The 19,119-nt window shown below is 36.1% G+C and overlaps 1 protein-coding gene across 6 annotated transcripts; it reads right to left on the bottom strand.

The window, feature by feature from the left end:
• Positions 1-609: 609 nt before the first annotated feature.
• On the bottom strand, positions 610-17,263 carry LOC18440912 (villin-3). 6 transcript variants are annotated; one of them, XM_020671173.2, is made up of 24 exons: positions 17,125-17,245; positions 16,707-16,802; positions 13,563-13,669; positions 13,289-13,388; positions 12,606-12,674; positions 12,271-12,507; positions 11,991-12,168; positions 11,746-11,878; positions 10,429-10,588; positions 10,200-10,350; positions 10,012-10,112; positions 9,739-9,897; positions 9,272-9,340; positions 9,121-9,189; positions 8,753-8,890; positions 5,810-5,938; positions 5,270-5,417; positions 5,047-5,057; positions 4,810-4,950; positions 4,606-4,731; positions 4,053-4,118; positions 3,341-3,635; positions 1,253-1,491; positions 610-1,079 (listed from the first exon to the last, which is right to left on the bottom strand). In XM_020671173.2, exons 3-24 carry the CDS (start codon positions 13,616-13,618, stop codon positions 966-968), a joined length of 2,889 nt encoding a protein of 962 aa, XP_020526832.1. In that variant the 5' UTR covers positions 13,619-13,669; positions 16,707-16,802; positions 17,125-17,245; the 3' UTR covers positions 610-965. The 6 variants fall into 6 exon arrangements, with proteins under 6 accessions (XP_020526832.1, XP_020526833.1, XP_088730783.1 ...); XM_020671174.2 differs by having other exon boundaries at positions 16,756-16,802; XM_088874657.1 differs by having other exon boundaries at positions 3,341-3,632; positions 16,756-16,802.
• Between the last annotated feature and the right edge of the window lie 1,856 nt (positions 17,264-19,119).

Here is a 19,119-nt window from a genome sequence, read left to right as displayed (position 1 = left end):
CAAGGTACCACTATCTCCTGTGTCCATCATCAAGACCGGATGGCCTCATGGTGGGACATGAACCATAATACCTTCAGTATCACATGCCACACCCTCAATACCACATCTACTCGGTGTTATAAAACTGGTGAGGCAATTTGGAAATGCCCAAGGATTTAGCTTTTTTTGGGGTTTTTCATTCAAAATAACCACGAGAACCGGCTGAACTGGCTCGGAGGTTCCAAGCCAATTGCTCAGCCAAACACAGTTTAGTTGATCGAGCCGGTTTTAAAACACTGCCTGCAAATTAAGGTAACACACGCATCGTACGAGTTGGGGAAATTATGCTATGATACATGTATACTACAAAAAAATGTATGCATGTCATCCAGACTCAGCAATAGAGGGGATATAATCCATTCTTCTGCTAAAGCATCAAACTGCTCATGACCATCTGCTACGCACGGACAGTGTAGACGAAATATCACACAACTGATATGTCAGAGTATAACTATCCCTAAGTAGTTTTTAAAACAATTAGGTAGACCAAAACCCATTTTAGTATACTGTTAGATTTCTAGAGCCTACTTCCCATGTGAGAGCGAGAAGCAAATTCCAACACCAGTAAGATACAATAATGTCAAACCTTTTAACATTCAAAAAGAAACGTATACAAATGAAATTTTGCGAGAGTCCATGTGCCTGACGTTCAAACTTCCAAACCTGAACTGAAAGGCAAACACTTCTTTTCACACAGTAGCATAAGAAGAAGACACTATGCAGGCTAGACGTCAGGCACCGCCACCGCACATGCATATACAAATAAAAGAATGCCCCTACACTGCTAATAATTATAACCACAACAGTTGACCAACCACTAGCAACCATCAACCACCAAGCACAAATCAATCACATAAATCCATCTTTCTCTCTCAACAAGCAAAACCAGGGCACAAAATCCACTCACTTTCTTTCCGATGGAATATCTAGAAGAGATCGACCTTCCTCTTCTGCATGTCTTGCTTCCACTTTGGCTGTTGGTAGAAAGCCTCTTTGGCCATCCCCAACACACTCTGGAACTCCGCATCTGACAGGTAGGCCTACGGAAATGAAATATAGAATTAGTAGAGAAATACTGGTTTATATTCTTGTCCTGATAAGTTAGAGAGAGAGGAGAGAGAGAGAGCGTATTCTAGGAGCTGGGTTTCTCAAACTTTTTAGAGAGGGAGAGACCCTGCAGTCATTTATTGAATTTAAGAGAGAGAGAGAGAACCTCTCTCCTCTTGTAGTCAATCCCAGTAGCTGGATTCGTGGACTTTGCTTTCAGGCGCTCATAACTATACGTGCATTCACTTCCATTCGCCCCTGATGGGGCCTCCTCCTGTTTCACCCCTGAATCATCACCTCCATTGCTCTCTGATACAGATTCTCCAGCTTCTGTTGCCTCCTTGACACTCAAATTATCAAGTTGATCCTCCACTTCAAGGCTTGCACTCACACTCTTCCTTGCCTCTGCAACTCATGATGCCACAAAAATTTTAGGCTCATTTTTTACGAACTTATGTGATATATATTTCTGACTCGTTGACGTATTTAGAGTCCAACTTCTGGACTTACCATTTCCTTTTTTAACACTTCTGCCCGTAAAATATGATTTTGAAATTTTGATGTGTTGGTGAGACACGTATAAAGAAATAAAAGAATTGCAGACATGGAAAAAAATTCAGGAATACCTTCAAATTCATCTTGACAAATTTATTCTTCGGACCAAAGTTCTAGGAAAAAGTCAAGAATTTGATACTCTTAGGATATCACCAAGGTAAAATCATAGCAAAAGGGGGAAAAAACTAGAAAAGGAAAAATACGTAAGTTAAAACAGGTTAAACCAGAAATAAAGAAAAAAACTTTAACTCAATAGAATTTAGTTTGTTTAAACCCATATTTTATTATAACAATCAAATTAAGGTGTGCCTCCAAATTTTATTATAAATGTAATTGTGGGGTAAACAATTCTTAGGATATCTTGAGAATTTATTTTGATCTCGAATTAAAAATTTTAAACTCCAAAAATAGTTCAAATCAAGTAGATCTATAAATGCATGAAAATCTTGATTTTGGACAGTCCAAATACTGTATTTCAAGATACACTATATTTTTTTTGATAATGTTAACTGAGTAGATCTATAAATGTATGAAAATCTTGAAATTGGACAGTCCAGATACTGTATTTCAAGATACACTATATTTTTTTTGATAATGTTAACTGTTGTATGGAAAGAGGAATTTCAAGATACACTATTTTTGAGACTTGAAATCTTTTTTCCTTTCATATTCATACATCTCGATGTTGAGATGATCAATTAGAGGGTTTTCCAACATAAAAAAACCGTATATGATGGATTTTTGAGGTGCACCTTAATTCTACATTTTAAGGTTGCAACCTTATATAAACTTTTTCCTTCTTTTATGCATAGGGTGCGGTTGGCATACGGATGCATCTGTAGCTGTAGAGGTAAGGTGTGCCTTCCAAATTTTATCCCGGTATATAATTTTGATGTAAAATGTTCTTAGGATTATCTCAAAATCTATTTTTATATCTAATTATAAAATTTTAAATTTTAAAAATGGTTAAAATCAAGTAGATCTATAAACATATGAAAATCTTGAAAATGGACGGTGTAGATACTACGTTGTAAAATGCACTATTTCAGAGACTTAAAATCTTTTTACTTTTCATGGTTATACATCATGATGTCGAGATGATCAATCAAACGGTTTTTCAACAAATAAACTACCTTTTCCGATGGATTTTTGAAGTGCATCCGTAGCTCTACATTATAAGGTTGCAACCTTATATAAACTTTTTCCTTATGCATATATTCTTTTGTAAAAATTTGGAACATCTACTTTTCTGATGAACTTACATTTATATTTAAGCATTCATTAATGCTTGCCAAAACTTTTACAGGGAATAACTATGGAAGAGAAGATCTCTACACATCATAAAATGGCTTCTTTTGCAAAACTCATGTTAGATTTTAAAAAATGTGCAGATATTTGTGACTATTAAAACCATTTGGGGGGTCTACCAAAGGACTATCTCACAAAAAATATGAGAGAAATTTAACCAAATGACAAATTGAAATGGTAAGGTTAAACAGCTGCAACTCAAAGAAGCACCAAGAGTTATAAATATCAATTTGGTCATTGAGAAAAAGTTGTCGATGTAGCATACACCAATTCAATCTCTGTCCAGCCTAAAACAATGAACCCAGTTCAGTTTGTTTTTGTGTGAGTGTGTGTGTGTGTGTGTGTGTGTGAGAGAGAGAGAGAGAGACAGAGAGAGATGTTTTTAGGGTACCAGAAACCGTGACATCAGGCGAAGGACTTCTGCTGAATCGGGAAGCAGCATCAGGTGATCCCTTCTTCTCAGCAGTGAGAACAGTAGAAAGAGCTGCGACTGCAGCCGCTCTCTGTGAACCCTGGCCTGAGGAATAGGCTGGCCTTGGTGCTGCAATTCTCGTTGCACTCGATGGTTTGAAAGCTGAATTGAGAGCAGCAAGGGCCGAGGCTCTCTGTGTGGGCCCACCTTGATTTGAACCATTCGATTTGTCAGAGCCATCAGGGGATCCGAAACTGCTTCTTCGAGAACTCTGCTACAAAAATCATAAAATCACTTATTACTTAAAAGCTTCTCTCTCTTATCCATTGAAAGAAGAAAACCAAAAGGAAAGTTTATCAATATGTTTCAGTTCTATGGTGAAAAGGAGAAAGTATGCCATACATCAGTCATGAATGGAAGATGAGTACAACAAGGGGGAGATCCATTGTCCTATCCTGATAAGCAACGGTGGAGAGTTACTGTACCCAGATGAGTTTCCAATAATGGAAAATATGGTTAATGTCCACCGTTTGTCCTAGGGAACAGACAATGGATGTCTATGTGGTGTAACATATATCATACACTGTTGCTGTATGGCACACTTTCACATAGTGAAGTCAGGTCAAGGATGAGAGTATGTTGCTTTATATCATGCAGCCATTTTTTATTTCACAAGGATGGATCTTAATACCTCTACAGCCAGAGCAGACATCCCTAGAAGCATCACTAGTTTCTTTTCAAATGAATTTCCTTGAGCCTGCAGTGATTTAGGAAAGCAAACTCTTAATGAATAAAATGATTAGTAAACTATGTCATAATAGCTGTACAAACATTTGGTTCAAATAAGGCACAAATAATTTCAGTGCCTCAATCTCCACAACTATCGAGCACCTTCTATAGGAGCTACCCCGTATCATTGATTCTTTAATAGTTCAAACCATTCAGGTAGTCTTTACAGTTAGGTAATGCCCTTCCACAAAACTAGTTTTATATGTCTATTTGAATTCCTGCCAGACTGCTGTGATACTTGTACTGCAAAATAAATCCTCATGCATTTCCTTTAAAATGACTATAAATATTTACTTGTGTTAAAAAATAAAATAAAAGACAGAGAGAGAGAGAGAGAGAGAGAGAGAGAGAGAGAGATCTGTCTCATCTTCAGAGGAAAACCATGTAGGAAATAGGGGGTACATGGTGGCATCAAAGAAAGAATCCCAAAGAACGGTTGTCGAAGAAATACATACAGCTGCTTTTGCAGGATCCCACGAAAAGTATGTAGTGAAGAAACTTGGTTCATTCCCTTCTGTGATCTTGTACAAGGGGACATCTACTGATAAACTTTCTAGTGAAGCAGCCATATCTATATATTTCTGGAATAGACATAATATTATATTAGATATGTTAAGTAAATGATGGCTTCTAGAATTTTGTTTCATCAACCAAAATACCTGCCCAATCTCAAAGGCCTTCTGCTTCTCTTTGGGGTCTACTGATTGGCCAACCCATACAAAGATCTCCGCTCGTGTGTCGAGTATCATCATGTCCTCAGTCAATAAATCATCTTGAGAAAAGTTGAAGACCTCGGAGACCTGCCATCCAAACAAGACCCAGACAGCTCACTTCACCATATGGCAACAAAAAGCAGTGAGAGAGAATCACATTTCAGATGCAAATCAAAACCGCACCTCAAACTTCCCTGGGGTGTAGCCACAAAGCCATGCGAAGAAAAAGAATGAAGAGTCAGAAATCCTTAAAACACCCAACGGAAATAGGGTCCAGAATAAGATTAAGAAAAGCGCTTGATTCAAAAGAAACTACAAAAGGAGAAGCAAAATAAATCTGAAATTTCAATGAGGCGAAATCTTGACCAAAAATCTGTTAGAAATCAGTTATAAACCAAGCAACTACCTTTATTGTATGAAAAAGTGTATAAATGAGGGTCTCGGGTGATCTCTGGGGGTGCCTTTTTGGTTGTGTAGCTCTGCTTGCCTCCAAGTGCAAACCAGAAAGCTGCTGGCTCAGTTCCTTCCTTTGCGTGTTTGAGTGTCACCCCAGGCTATGAAAATCAAAAGTGTTAAAACTCCACCAAATAATATACGCCTACCAAATTTCAGAAAGAGATAAGCTATCCATCAACTTGGTACATTGTACCTCCGGTAAACACACGGGAATAGAGATAGGAAGACCAGATGAAATATAGTTGTCATAGTTTCAGAAATTCACAGATACAGAGGAAAGTAGTGCTACCCAAGAGGATGCAGTTCTTGTTCCTGATGGATTAATCTTCAAAAGCTATGATTTTCTCATCTCTCTTTAGATAGGAGAACACCCTAAGAAAATAGCCTTAAACCTAAAACCATTTCAAAACTTAAAATTGAGTAGGATGGTGGTTTCCACATGCATCATGAAAAAGTAAAATGATCAAACCAAACTGAAAATGTAACACACCTTAAGAAATTCTGCAACCTTAACTGCCAGCTGCTGCTGCTCTAAAGTGCTGGCATTGCCATGCCAAGTGAAAATTGTTGACCCAGATTGCAACAGAAAGCAATCGGCGGAGCTTAGTGATGCCCCCACCTAGATCACAAAATCATATACCATTACTACTTGTATTATAAGAGTTTGCCATAAGATTGATCCTTCATTTATTTCCATAAAAAACACTGCAGAAGTAGCTCGGTTATGGGTGTAACCACACATAACAAATTTGACTTAATTAGACATGATGAATCCAAAATTATTCAGATTGTACCAAGCAAATCAATTAATCGTGAACAATAATTATTCCTGTCAAAATACAACTAAGAGGTCATCACCAATGAGAGCCTGAAGTCAAAAGACCACAATGTTAAATATGTAGTTAACCACTACTGTGATGCAACAATGTTAAATATGTAGTCAACCACTACTGTGAAGCAACAAGGTTAAATATGTAGTCAACCACTACTGTGATGCATCCTCAAAGCCATTTGACAAACTACATGGTTCTTTGTTCATGTCAAGCCTTATAACAAGTTATCATAGTCAGCCATGCCACAAAGATGCAGTCCTGATCAGCATGGTCCATTGCAGGGTCTCAAAAACTCTGTGAGTCTACTGGGACTCACCAGAGTGCCAAGCCCAAAACCGCCCCCACTCAGTGGGGGCATATTGTTCATCTGCCTGCCCAAGGCAATGTAGTCACTTGATCGAGTTATGACAGGAGAAAAAATAAAAAATATTAGATTTTCAAGATTTGATTTTCAATCAAGGGTTTGCCCAAAGTTTGAAAACTTGCAAAAATTTTGCAACCCTAGCTCGATATTGACTGAAAATTGTTCTCTAAGCATATTTTGACTTCTCTAATAAATCACAGGCTTATTTTCCACAAAAAACTAATCAAAATATTGGATTTGCAAGATCTTAAACACCGAAAGACTAATTTATCCAAGATTTCAGCAAACCACTAATGTCATCGAATGTGTGCCAAATAAAATCAACTTTTCACATTTTTCATATCACATATAGGTTTCCTTATTTTTTCACCTTTTATGTTTTAGTTTTTAATTTTTTTTGTTTCCCCAAATTTTCAGGTTTTTTTGTGGGTGACTCACCCAACTCAGGGAAGAATCGGTTAGTTCCTAGTGGATTGCTCCAAGCACCAAGCAAATCCTGGAGTGAGTCTGAATTTTCAAACTCTGGTCCAATGCATACTCTGAATAAAAATACAATATATTTTGATAACCTGGATTCAGATTCAGACTTGGTCTCTGTCATTCTATTGGGTTGGACTCGGTGAGTCGGTTGAGTCACTTAAGCACATTTTTTTTGTAACTGTCAGAAATACTTTATATTCTGGAAATGTTTTTTTATTAATTTCTACTAAAGAAAATATTCAAGAAATAGTTTTGGTATACAAATTCTTTCAAAAATAAAATTCTAAAAAATCCTAAGAAAATAGAAATTCCCATAGAGAGGAAACATCATTGGATTATCACTTAATGAAGCTATTTTCAGTATAACCTGAAATAAAGTAGGCCAACAATAAAAAACCCCACAAAAAGTTGGGTCAGGTTGGTTTGGTTAATTTCTAGGAGCATTGTTTCAAAAAGCGGACCGCCCAACGCCTAGGCGGCTGCCTAGGCGGATATCCTTGGATGCCCGCCTGAACCCGCCTAGGGGCAGAAATGCGGCTCCTTGAGGGCATTTTTGAGTCATTTTTTAAATACAAAAGGGGTAAAATTATGGGTTTTAGGTTCACTTGAAACCTTACACCCATTAGAAGCTATTTTAGAGAGAGAAAACCCAAAAAACAAATATTTTTTACTGGGCCGCCTAGGTTATGGGCGGGCGCCTGGGAGCCTACCTATGCGCTAGGCGGCCTGGACCCCCTGACCGCCTAGGTCCTCGCACAAACAATGTGTCTTTCCATGGAGACCAAATCCCAATTGATTACTATGAACATGTTCTGGACTAATCAGAAAGCAAGTACAATCCATTCCTCATGCATTATAAGTTAGGGTTTTAGGTTTAAAAAGAAAAAGAAAATAACAGAAGTTAAAAAGTATTAAATCAAAAAGAGTTATCCTCTATTAATTATCTATAAAATCACAAGTTAAACTTAAAATTAAATCTCACAAACAGCCCTTTTCATAACAATGTCACATTGGAGTAGACTTGTTCAACTTCTTTTGACTCAAACAGGTCGAGAAAATTCCAAGTTGACTCAGAGAAGTCATATTAGTTTCCACACAAAACAGGGTAGGATTAGTTTCGCAAACCTGACCCAACAAGTGATCAGGTCCAATTGAGTAATCAAACAAGGACATTAAGTTCTACTTGTACCAGCAAATATAAGAAAGCATATTTAGTGTTAAAGAATAGCATGAGAAATCTATCATCGTATGTATGTGTCAATTAAAACATGATTGACCTGAAATAGATAGTGCAGTTTACTAGATCAGTAGATCCAATCAAAACAAGATGACTTGTCTAATTTTATGAAGCATCCATTTTTTAATGAAGGCTGTCTTTTAAAGCCCCAGCCCATGCAGCTCAGGAGGGTATTTTCACACTTCGTATTGCTAGGAAAACCTTACTGAGACAAATGGGACATAAATATCATCTAAAACGAGTGGCTGGTCCATTAGGACTAGGAAATTTTTAAATGTCATAGCCATGAAGCCTATGCGTGGGAAATTGACTGCAACAATGAATCTCATTTAACAATTCTACATTACAGCTTGACTACTTTACGGTAATGAATCTTGTGTAGAAGCATGCTAGAAACTAGAATGATAAGAAATTGCATGAGTCGTAGATAATTTTCTATCTCTATGATACTTCAGCAGTTACAAATTATGATAAGCTGATAGATCATATAGTTGAGAAAGGCCAAAGCTATAGGCATACCGCATCAACTTGAACTGCTTTGCTGTTATGTGCTGATGCACCAGTAATTCGAATTAGTGCGATAGAATCAGAAGTATATGATTCATCATTCAATCCTTTGTCAGATAAAAACTTCTTGTAGCCAGAGCTTAAACCACCCTACATATTTGACGTAAGAGGAATGTTACATCATGTACTCTCCAAAATAATTAATGGCAATAAAAGTAACACCAATAGAATCAAACAACAACAGTTATGCTCTAACATTTGGAAGAGGAAATAGACTACTCTTAATAAAAAACAAATGGGAAAAAAACACTATTGTCCAAACAGCATTCAAGAGAATGATCAAAACACAGACTTGCACCAATCAAGTGAATTTTAGATACCTTTAAAAGAACCATCGGCTGAAAGAGAGCAATAAACTGCGGTGGTTCTTTTCCTTGCATGATGCGACCCTAGAAGAAACACCGCTTAAAAAATTTAACTCTTACAACTTCTGAAAAGCACAATTTATTTAAAGATGAAATTACATAGAACCTGAACGGGTCTTCCTTTCAAGGAGTTGGTCATTGTGTTTGCCAGTCGAGCTGCAGTCAATTGGTCCTCCTGACAAAACAAATTTAGAATCTTGGCAGTCAGAGCAGACATATGTGAAGATAACCAGGACAAATACGAATACTACGAAATATAAGGATTGTATACCATGAGACCATCTACCTTTGTTACAAGGAGGTTGCAAACACCCCTAACCATCCAATTTCAAATTGGACAGCTTGGGGTGTGTCACGAATTTCGAGAAATGACAAGGTAACAACATAATAAAGCAACAGCAAAAATTGTGTGATCAATGACATGCTTGAGATCTCATTTAATTCATGGATGATAAGACAGATGGGTTCCCAAGCAAACTTAGTATACCAACAGGTTGTTCTATAATAATTCTATCTAGTGGACAAAGGTGTTATTTTGTCTCAGAAAAGGTATATCTTCTGCTAATTACACACCTGCACACTGTCCTTTCCGAACCAACAGCATAAGAAGTAGTCCTCCTTCTTGTCACCAGAATGATAAGTATAAAGGACGACGTAGCAGTCTCCACTGTAGAATTTACCAATTTCCTCTTTAGGAATCAAGGTCTTGGCATTGCCATTAATGCGCCACACCTGAAAGACAAGCACAAATGTTGCTCTTTTGACAAAATACACTTAACAGAATAGCTCTGATATTCATGTAGTATCTTCAAAACAGTAACTTGAAAACCGACACTGCAAGCATACCTCGAGTTTGCCGGTCCCTTCAAGCAAAGGAGGAACATCCTCATTAACTTGAGAACCTTTCCCGATGCCTTTAATGTCAACTCCTTGCTGCTTCAGCAAAGCTAACACATAGCATAAGACCACAGCGTTAAGATCCATTCAACTGAACATGACCCCCTTGTTCATCATAACTGACAATTCAACTGTACCTGCAACTTTCCCCCGTCCTTCATCTGCACCAGAAGTACCTGTACCCATTGGCCAGGACTCAAAGTTTGACTTGAATGAATGTGACTCATATCCTTGAATGACCCGTGTTATGCGTGTTGATTTTGGCGCATTTTGACCGGATATAAATTCCTGTATAATGCATGTCAGGAAAACAGTAGAAGATCCTTACCTTGGGTCTATTTAACAGTATAAAAGTGAGGAGTGTACCTCAGCAGCTTGGCTTGCAACCTTTCTGTCCTCCAGTTGGGTAACTCGACCAACCCAAACAAAGACCTCAGCTCCGCAATCCAACAAATAGCACTTATTGTTTTCCAGCAATGATTTAGAAAGAGCACCTTCAACGGCATTCACTTGACCATCGGTAATGCTACAGAAAGCAGCAGTTTGACTTACAACTCTAGTTCAAACCAGTCTATATATATATATATATAGGGAAAAACTAACAAACACTTGGCAGCTATATTGAATAGTAATATAGGTGAAATCCCAGTCGTCAGATCTTCATCGGGTGGTTCAAAATACATATCACTATCTGAATTTTAATATTTTTTCTAGAAATTGGATCATAATGAAATTTTAAACGTGTGTACTAAAGCATAGGACGCACAATAAAAAATATAAAATGATCAAAATACCCCTCAAAAATGATGGGGTAATTTGGTCATTTTAAATTATTGGAAATAATTTTTTATCCTTTTATATGGTGAGAAATAGTGTTAGGTATATACACCCACAATTTCATCTTAATATGATTTATAAAAAAAAGATTAAAATTACCTAATGAAGATTTGATGGCTGAGATTCCACCTATATTACTATTCATTATAGCCGCCGGTTTTTAGAAGGTTTACTCATATATATATATATATATATATATATATATATATATATATATATATATATATATATATATATATGCTTCAGCAATGGTTTGCATGCAGCACCAGAATAGAGAGCTTCAACAGAAACCCACACACAATCTGCCCCTCCATATTCTTATGTTAATTAGCATTTTTAATTGGTTAAGTCAATTAGAAAAATCCCATTTGATTTACTATGTAGTTCCAGGTCATTTAAAAGTACATGATGAGAAGCAAGGCTTTCAGTGCATTGAGTTAGAAGGAACAAATGCAATATGCGAGAAAAAAATCAGCAGGAGACAGTTAGGAAGCTAAGAGAGGTATGACCGTATGACAAAAGTAACAGGGTAAAATGGAGACCCTGATCAAGGATGGGGACCTTTCAGCAGTGAGTCAAAAGTAGTGTATAACAGGAAGGAAAAAAGAAATAAATGCGGAGCCGAGGGCCCTTAGAAGTTCATGAGAAAGACGAACTGCAAGTAAGATTCCCACAAAGTCCAACAGAAGATCTTTATGGATGATAGTAACATAGAGAATGGGAATATTTCAAAGATGAAAAATAGGGAAAAAAACATGAAGAATGAAATCAGGGTAGAGCATTGTTATAGTCTAATAATAAAGAGGAGGAAAATAATACAAGGGATGCATGTTATGGGCAAAGTACCTGTAGAGTTTTCCAGGAGTAGTCTCCAATGTAAAATCATCTTCACTTGCAACCTTTTTCCCAATGGGGGCAAAACCTCCAAAGAGAACCCAAAATTCACCAGAGTCTGACTCTGCTACAAGTTTTCCATCATCTAGTAGATTCAAAGTTATTTAGACAAATAACATAATAAGCAAGAGGGCAAAAGTGATGAGGACTAACAGAGATCAAAGTAAATAACACTATAACAAAGCAAAGTTCCTTACCAATGACAGCAACATCACATGTTCCCTCATGATACTTGTCCTTAAAAAATTGAATGACCTCCAAAGCCTTTGCCCTTTCTTGAATGTTGGAATTTGCACCATTAAATTGATAGATCTTATTTTCAGTGTCAAGGATAAATACGTCATCATGATTGAGCGACGAGCGGGAAAACGGAACCTGCGTGAAGGATTCAAAAAGGATAACTTATCCTTGAACTTCATGAACTTAATAATCAAATTATAACTGCCTATCTGCAAAAATGCCACAAAGACTTCTAACCTGCTTCAGTTTTACTACTCGTTTGCCTCTGCAGACGTACAACCTTGTTTCAAACTTTTCATCCTCAGGTGTCTTAAAGCCGGAGGCAACACCCCCCTCCAGAGGAATAATGCAAGGTTTGAAGTATGAAAGAAACTTGTCAGACTCATGACCTTGTAGCTCCCTGTATTGCACAGCACGACCGCCAAGGACTGCATCAAGTTCAACTGTCTTGATTGCTGCGGTTCCAGCTTCATCCTATCCAAATTCCATATTTGTGTGATAAGCAGAAAGAGAACAATAGAACTAATCTTGTCAAATCATAATAGTTGGAAACTGAAATAAAAATAGCATACCTGACTGGTATCTTTTCCCAGCCAAAAGTGAATATCATAAAGATAAGCACCTCCTTTGCCTGCAGTTGTCTGCAAGAGATCTTTGCTAAGATTAATTTTACAAGGAAACTCAAGAGAAGCAACATGCCCGATCAGCAAATGCATAAGCATATGTCAGATTCCAGCAAATAACATTTAGAAGAAGGATATCTCAAATAGTTATCGGAAAAGAAACTGTAGGACCATGTTTAACATTCAGAAAAAGGTGTGATGACCACTCCCAAACAACTTGGCAAAGAAAGAAAATGATTCCTAAACTTTTTAAGCAATGTAAACCCTGGAAGGCAATCTAGAGACATAATTTCTCGAAGCCAGATTAAACACATGAGCATAGAAAAAGATTAATAAAAGGTTGAAAAGGGAAATGAATGATCAGGATGTGTCACAGGCATTAGGATCAAATCTCTGGAATTATAACCTTAGTAAAACTTTTTCAACTTTTATCTTTGCTTGACATACTAGGAAAGGAAAACAAGCAGGCTGTTGCATAAAAACCTTATCACCCAACCACAAAACACTGATACAGGAAATCCTCTAAATGAATTAAGAGAAAAATATGTATAAGAACTATATTGAACATTTATGTGTGTGTGTGTGTGTGTGTGTGTGTGAGAGAGAGAGAGAGAGAGAGAGAGAGAGATTACCTGCAAAACAATGTAAGAGTCCCCGGAGTAGAATTTACCATAATCAGACTTTGGTAAAGGCACTGGCTGAAAATTCTCAATTCGCCATATTTCCATGCCTCTACAAGATGTTAAAGAATGCAAAAAGAACAGAGACCACAAAGCATATCTGAACAAAGAGGTTACAGCATAATAAAGTTTATTTCCAAACATGCACTACGAAATACAACTGGTCATGCGTCAAAAGATTCATGTTATAATAATCAAAATAATGCAATGTTGCCATTTAGGATACACTCTTTGGCCAGCTCCCTGGAATGCAGGATCCATATTTTTAACAGATCCAGCCATTGCAAGCTACCCTCGTAATCTGGTATCGTTGATTCCGATTTTGCAAACCTCCTGCTTCCAAATTCGAGTGTTTCACAAATCACAACCTAAATAAGAAACAAAAACAAAAACAAAAACAAAACAAAGAACCAAAGCAAGAGGATTGTATTGTCTCTGCAGGAAAGAGAACTCAAATGAATAATAAGCAAAAATCTCAATGAAAATCTAATTACACAATGAGGAAAGGATGCACATATGAGTTTGTGCCATCTCGAATAGGAAGCAAGCCATTGACTCGATATGGGTATCAAGGATCAATCTCAGGAAAAATGGCTCAATAGGAAGATACACGTTATAACATGTGGCTTAGCGACATGCATCTAGAATTGGTTACATGGAGATCTCTATCCCAGTCTGAGATGAATATTGAGCTCTTGATGCTTGCAATTGCAGCAGTAAAGAATTCGCAAATCATATTGTCTAGATATGAATGATGTTTCCATATATGAGAACCAAATAACTTTATAACTTTATATACTACTATCTTTCAACTTTTCTATAAGGGGGAATAACTGAGTTGTTTTGAAATCATAGGGCCATCAAATGGAAAAGGAATCATTTCAATCAGATGATGAACATCCCATCGATGAGAATTTTTTGTCTTCTGTGGAGTGCGCTTGTCCTAAGGATTTTAAGAGGAACTGTTAAAATAGAAAAATGGCTGGACTTAACAGAAAAAAGGGAGACAGGTTCAGCCAAAAGGGTCATCTTCAGTGTCTTCAGCCAGAGCAAACCAAAGAGGGTCCAAGCTTTGGCCTAAACTTTTTTGAGAAGTTCTTCACTTCAGCCTAGGATAAAGATAACTTGTTAACTTCTTTGGTTGAAGCCAAGTGACAGACAACACTAGATGTGTTTTTACAATAAAAAGCATCTTACAGAACCTGAGATGTAATGGACGCTCACATAGAAGTTACTTTACAAAACCATCCCTAGCCTATATATCACATGTGAAGTGAGCATTATTAGCCAGTTATGCACAAGACAATCCACCTGACCTGTTTATGAGATAATGAAATGTATTATTTCTATATAGAGAGATTTGTCTTCATACAAATAGCAAAGATGTAAACATCTTTTATGAACAAACTATGGGTTGACACAAAATAGGAAGCGGACTACACATTATTGAAGATCTGGTGGTAATACAACAATCGAGAAAAGTAAATCTGAGATCAGCATGACAAATCCACAATATGCAAGCTGATATGGCTCGATATGCTCTCCTCAAAACAAAAAGAATGAGACCAACTCCCTCCATGTAGATGTATTGTGACAAACAAAATGCACCGCATAAACCCAACAAACTACAGTTCCGTGAAAAGAGAAAGCTTATAGAAGTGGATAAATGCTTTATACTAGACAAAGTGATGGACATAAAATCAGTGAATAAAACTTTTTTCTGACACAAATGTTCACCAAGTCAACTTGACGCGTCCAGTGGACAAGCTATGTAAATTAAGAATTTGACTTGTGCCCAAGTTTTGGTTATATACAATTATCTGTGTAATATTAACATATTGTAGCAAATGTTTTATGACTTCCTGAGAAGCTGGGTTTGTATTCTTACAAGCACTTTTTGTTTTATTAAAATTTAAAAAAAATCTTCAGAGAAAATTGAAAACTCACTGGAGGTTTTCCAGTTAACTGATTAACTCAGTAAGTTGACCTGGTTTTTGCAGGGACCAAGTCGAGCTATTGAAAACTGCACAAGATTAATAGATTGTACACAATATCACAGTTAATGAGATGTGGCTATGATGAGCTAAAGGACTACGATGCACTAAAGGACCTAAAACTAGCCAAGTTGGAGAAGCTTCATTACAAGCTTCACATGATGGATACCTACAAACGAACTTGAGAGGGAAACTTTGAGATTCCAGTGGATTATATCGTATCTAGATATTATTTTTTTGCCTAAAGAAATATAAGCCATTTGCATTAACCTCTGCATGAGCGTCATAGTGTTTCTGTCTTTTGTAGACATCATGCATTAGATGCTTTAGACCTTCACAAAATCTATTTCTTTTTGTTATGAAAACCTGCTGTTAACACTTCATTTAAGGTGGGGTGTTAGAAGACCAGACTTAGACAAATTTTCCATAAAGAGGACATAACAAAAACGGTCATGCAACATAGACAAGCCTAAAAATAGGATATTCTCAATGAATTCATGGATGAGAGAAGACTTTAAAACGAGTAAAGAGAGATCAAAACACAACATATTGCTCTCAGTACATTAAATAACAAGCAGCAGCACAGCTTTCACAGTTAAGCCATGCATACATTGCCATAGATGGCATAAAAAAAGAGATGCACCCATGCCTTAACGTGATAGAGGTTGTTGTAGATTTCATAGCATAATCGCTCAAGCAATAGCAGAAACAATGCCCTAGAAACAATCTCAAGTGAAAAATCACCTGCTAGGCCAGAGATCATTCAAAACTGTGGCACAGACAGAAACAGTGATGATACTACAGTTAACAGGGAAAGGAGGAAGAGATCCACAATTACCACCTATCTTCTTTTAAATTTTTTGATGTATAAGGGTAAACGCCATTGATCTTATGATCCAAGTTCTTGTTTTTTGTTTTTTTCTCATCGTATGATCTTATAATCCAAGTTCTTAGACAAAGTGAATTGACTCTTATCTTAACATGCAAACTCTAGATCATCCACAAGCTTGTGTCTTTGAGTTTGTTGCATGCTATCCTAGAACTGCAACTCAAAGAGAAACGATCAGAAGGAAAGCAGCTCTTTCTGAATTAAGAATACAACATTAGAGTACAGCCCTGTATAGAAGGAAAATGAATAAGAGTTTTTACAAAGAACTGTATTTGGATCAATAGAAAACTAATTACTATATAAGAACTAAGATGTCATCACCCATGCCAATCTGTCTATCAATGCAATAAAACAACATAATTCTTAATAAATAAATAAAACTGAAAAATGCTACAAAATTCACCAGTATATTGATCCTGATTTTGAAAATTTGAGCTTCATTCCTCAGAGGAACGATTAATAAACTAGAGATTTGTTAAAAAATAACCTGGAGCGAACTCGATCATGCAATAAATGGTGAAATTAACATCGGTTACCTCGTGCAAAATCAAGGCCAACAACGATGTTCCAGTTTTGCTGAGAACTGCAATTTACAGATCAACACTGTCCTTAAACGAATTGGACCCCTAATTCTTATCAAATACGAACTCTTGTTCTCCAAATAACACAAATGGAATCGTCAAAAATGAAAACAGGCATGAAACTGAGAGGTTTGAAACTGGGATCGAGGGTTTTTTCACGAGCTTAGAGAAGTACAAGATCAGAAGATGAAGCCAGATCATCGGCTTTAAAACTAATTCAAGGACAGATCCATAGCCGTCACTCAAGAGTAAAAACTGTGAACTTTTGTTCAGGTCACATGGAGAAAAGGAATAGAGAGAAAGAGAGATCATGAGAGAGAATACCTGAATTTCTGCCTCTGATACTTTCTCGCTTTTAGCTGGAAGCAATCGTCTTAGAGAGAGAGAGAGAGAGAGAGAGAGAGGAAGAGGGGAAAGCGGAAAGGCTGTGGTATTTAAGCGAATGATTGCAACGCTGGGCTTTCACTTTTTCTACTTCGCGCTGTAAATTAACGGTAAAAATGTAAAAGAGGATCGAAAAAAAATCACACTTTTCTTTTTGACATGCATCGCTTGTTACTTGTATTCTCTCTCATTAATCTATGCATGTGATTCGTCTCATCTCTCTCTCTCATTAATTTCATCAAGATTAAGGGAAATTTATTTATGGGCGAGGTTAACATAAGGCTGCAACTCTAAACAATGCGCCCCTTAAAACTCTTTCATAAGATGCAGGTAAGGTATATATATATTTTTAGGGTGTCTCGAGAATCTATTTTTATTTTTGATTATAAAAATTTAAATTTTATAAATTGTTTAAATAAAGTAGATCTATAAACTCATAAAAATCTTGTAAATAGATAATCCAAATAATGTATTATTTTTGGGACTTTAAATTTTTTTTTTCATATATATATATATATATTTCGATATCGAGACGATCGATTAGATAGTTTACTATGTCAAAATAGCATTTTCCGATATATTTTTGAGATGCATCTTAATTCTACAATTTAAGGTATCCACCTTATATAAAGTTTTTCAACATGCACCACAATATAAGGTGTCAACCTTAATTCTATAATTTAAGGTTTACCGACGATGTATAAACCTTTTAACACTTATATCTTTTTTGACTTAATTTCAAAATACCCATAAAAAAATGATATTGTAATAGTGGCAAATGGACAAAATACTAAATACTCCATCTCATATGTGTATTTTGACAAATTTTCCTAAATTTTAAAATGGGTGTCACTAGTATGAAGCCTAAGCTTTCATGTTACAAACTAGGTAAAAGTATTGTCATATCTTATATGTTTTCTTATATTAAAATTGTTTTTTATTTTTTGTATGTTATGTTTATGTTTGTCAACCCAAATAGTTGATATAAGGCTATGATGATGATGATAAGCTATATTAATATTTCTTTTCTTTTTTTTATCTTTTTTTTTTTCTTTAGATATTCCAGGTTCGGAACTTCAAATTGTTATAAAGTCTTGAATAACCATCTATTTTCCTAAATGACATTATAAATCTGGATCTTGAACTTTTGAACCAACATTTTTTAGAGTTAAGTGGAAGTTCCAAACTGCTTATCCACTCAAAAAAATAGACATGTATCATTGATCAGGAACTTGAATTTTGAACCACTTGTTCACACAAAAAAATGCACGTGTCCTTAGTTCAAAACTTCGAGTTCGGAATCAAGGACACTTGTACATTTGTTGGATGACCAAGTGGATCAGAACTTCAAGAACCAAATTGCTTAATTTTCAAATGTCACTAAAAATGGCACTATATTGGGGAAAGAAACTTAGAAAAACAAAAGGACAAGAGCGTAAAATATGTATATTGGGGACAGAAACTTAGAAAACAGAAGGACATGAGCGTAAAATATGAAAAATGGCACTTCTAAAAAATAAAAATAAAAAAACTCAAAAAAAGGAGAATTATGAAGAATTCCTAAAAAATAAAGTCTCATCCCAATATTATTACTTAAAATGGAGATTCAGAGCTACATACCCCTACAACGGTGTGAAGATCATTTCCTTATTATCAAATTTGAAGTTCTAAATATAGTGCAGAATTGGTGGATCCATAAGACTTGAAAATGGACTATTCAAATAAGTTGTTATAAGATACATTATTTGCAGGGGCTTGAAATTTATCATTTTAAGATCCTAACTGTCGAGATCAATATGATATATTTGAAGATTTTCAACATCGAAACAACATTTTCAAACGGGTTTTAAAGGGCAGATTTACTTTTTATTGCTCATGTACTAACTAAAAGGACACCTTAACAACACTATGTTCGAATACAATACACCACCAAGC

Source organism: Amborella trichopoda, chromosome 1 (assembly GCF_054954075.1).
Source record: "Amborella trichopoda isolate Santa Cruz 75 chromosome 1, AtrichopodaSantaCruz75HAP2 v2.0, whole genome shotgun sequence".
In the NCBI taxonomy this organism is placed as follows: Eukaryota; Viridiplantae; Streptophyta; class Magnoliopsida; order Amborellales; family Amborellaceae; genus Amborella; species Amborella trichopoda.
This window is presented reverse-complemented; position numbering and strand designations above follow the sequence as displayed.

Excerpts from the sequence above, each read along its gene's own strand:
- LOC18440912 (XM_020671175.2), bottom strand. The coding sequence starts at position 13,618 with ATGGCTGGATCTGTTAAAAATATGGATCCTGCATTCCAGGGAGCTGGC. Across the intron at positions 9,898-10,011 it reads AAGGGACCGGCAAACTCGAG|GTGTGGCGCATTAATGGCAA; the intron begins GTATGCTTGCAG and ends CTTGTCTTTCAG. Across the intron at positions 1,080-1,252 it reads TTGACTACAAGAGGAGAGAG|GCCTACCTGTCAGATGCGGA; the intron begins GTTCTCTCTCTC and ends TCATTTCCGTAG.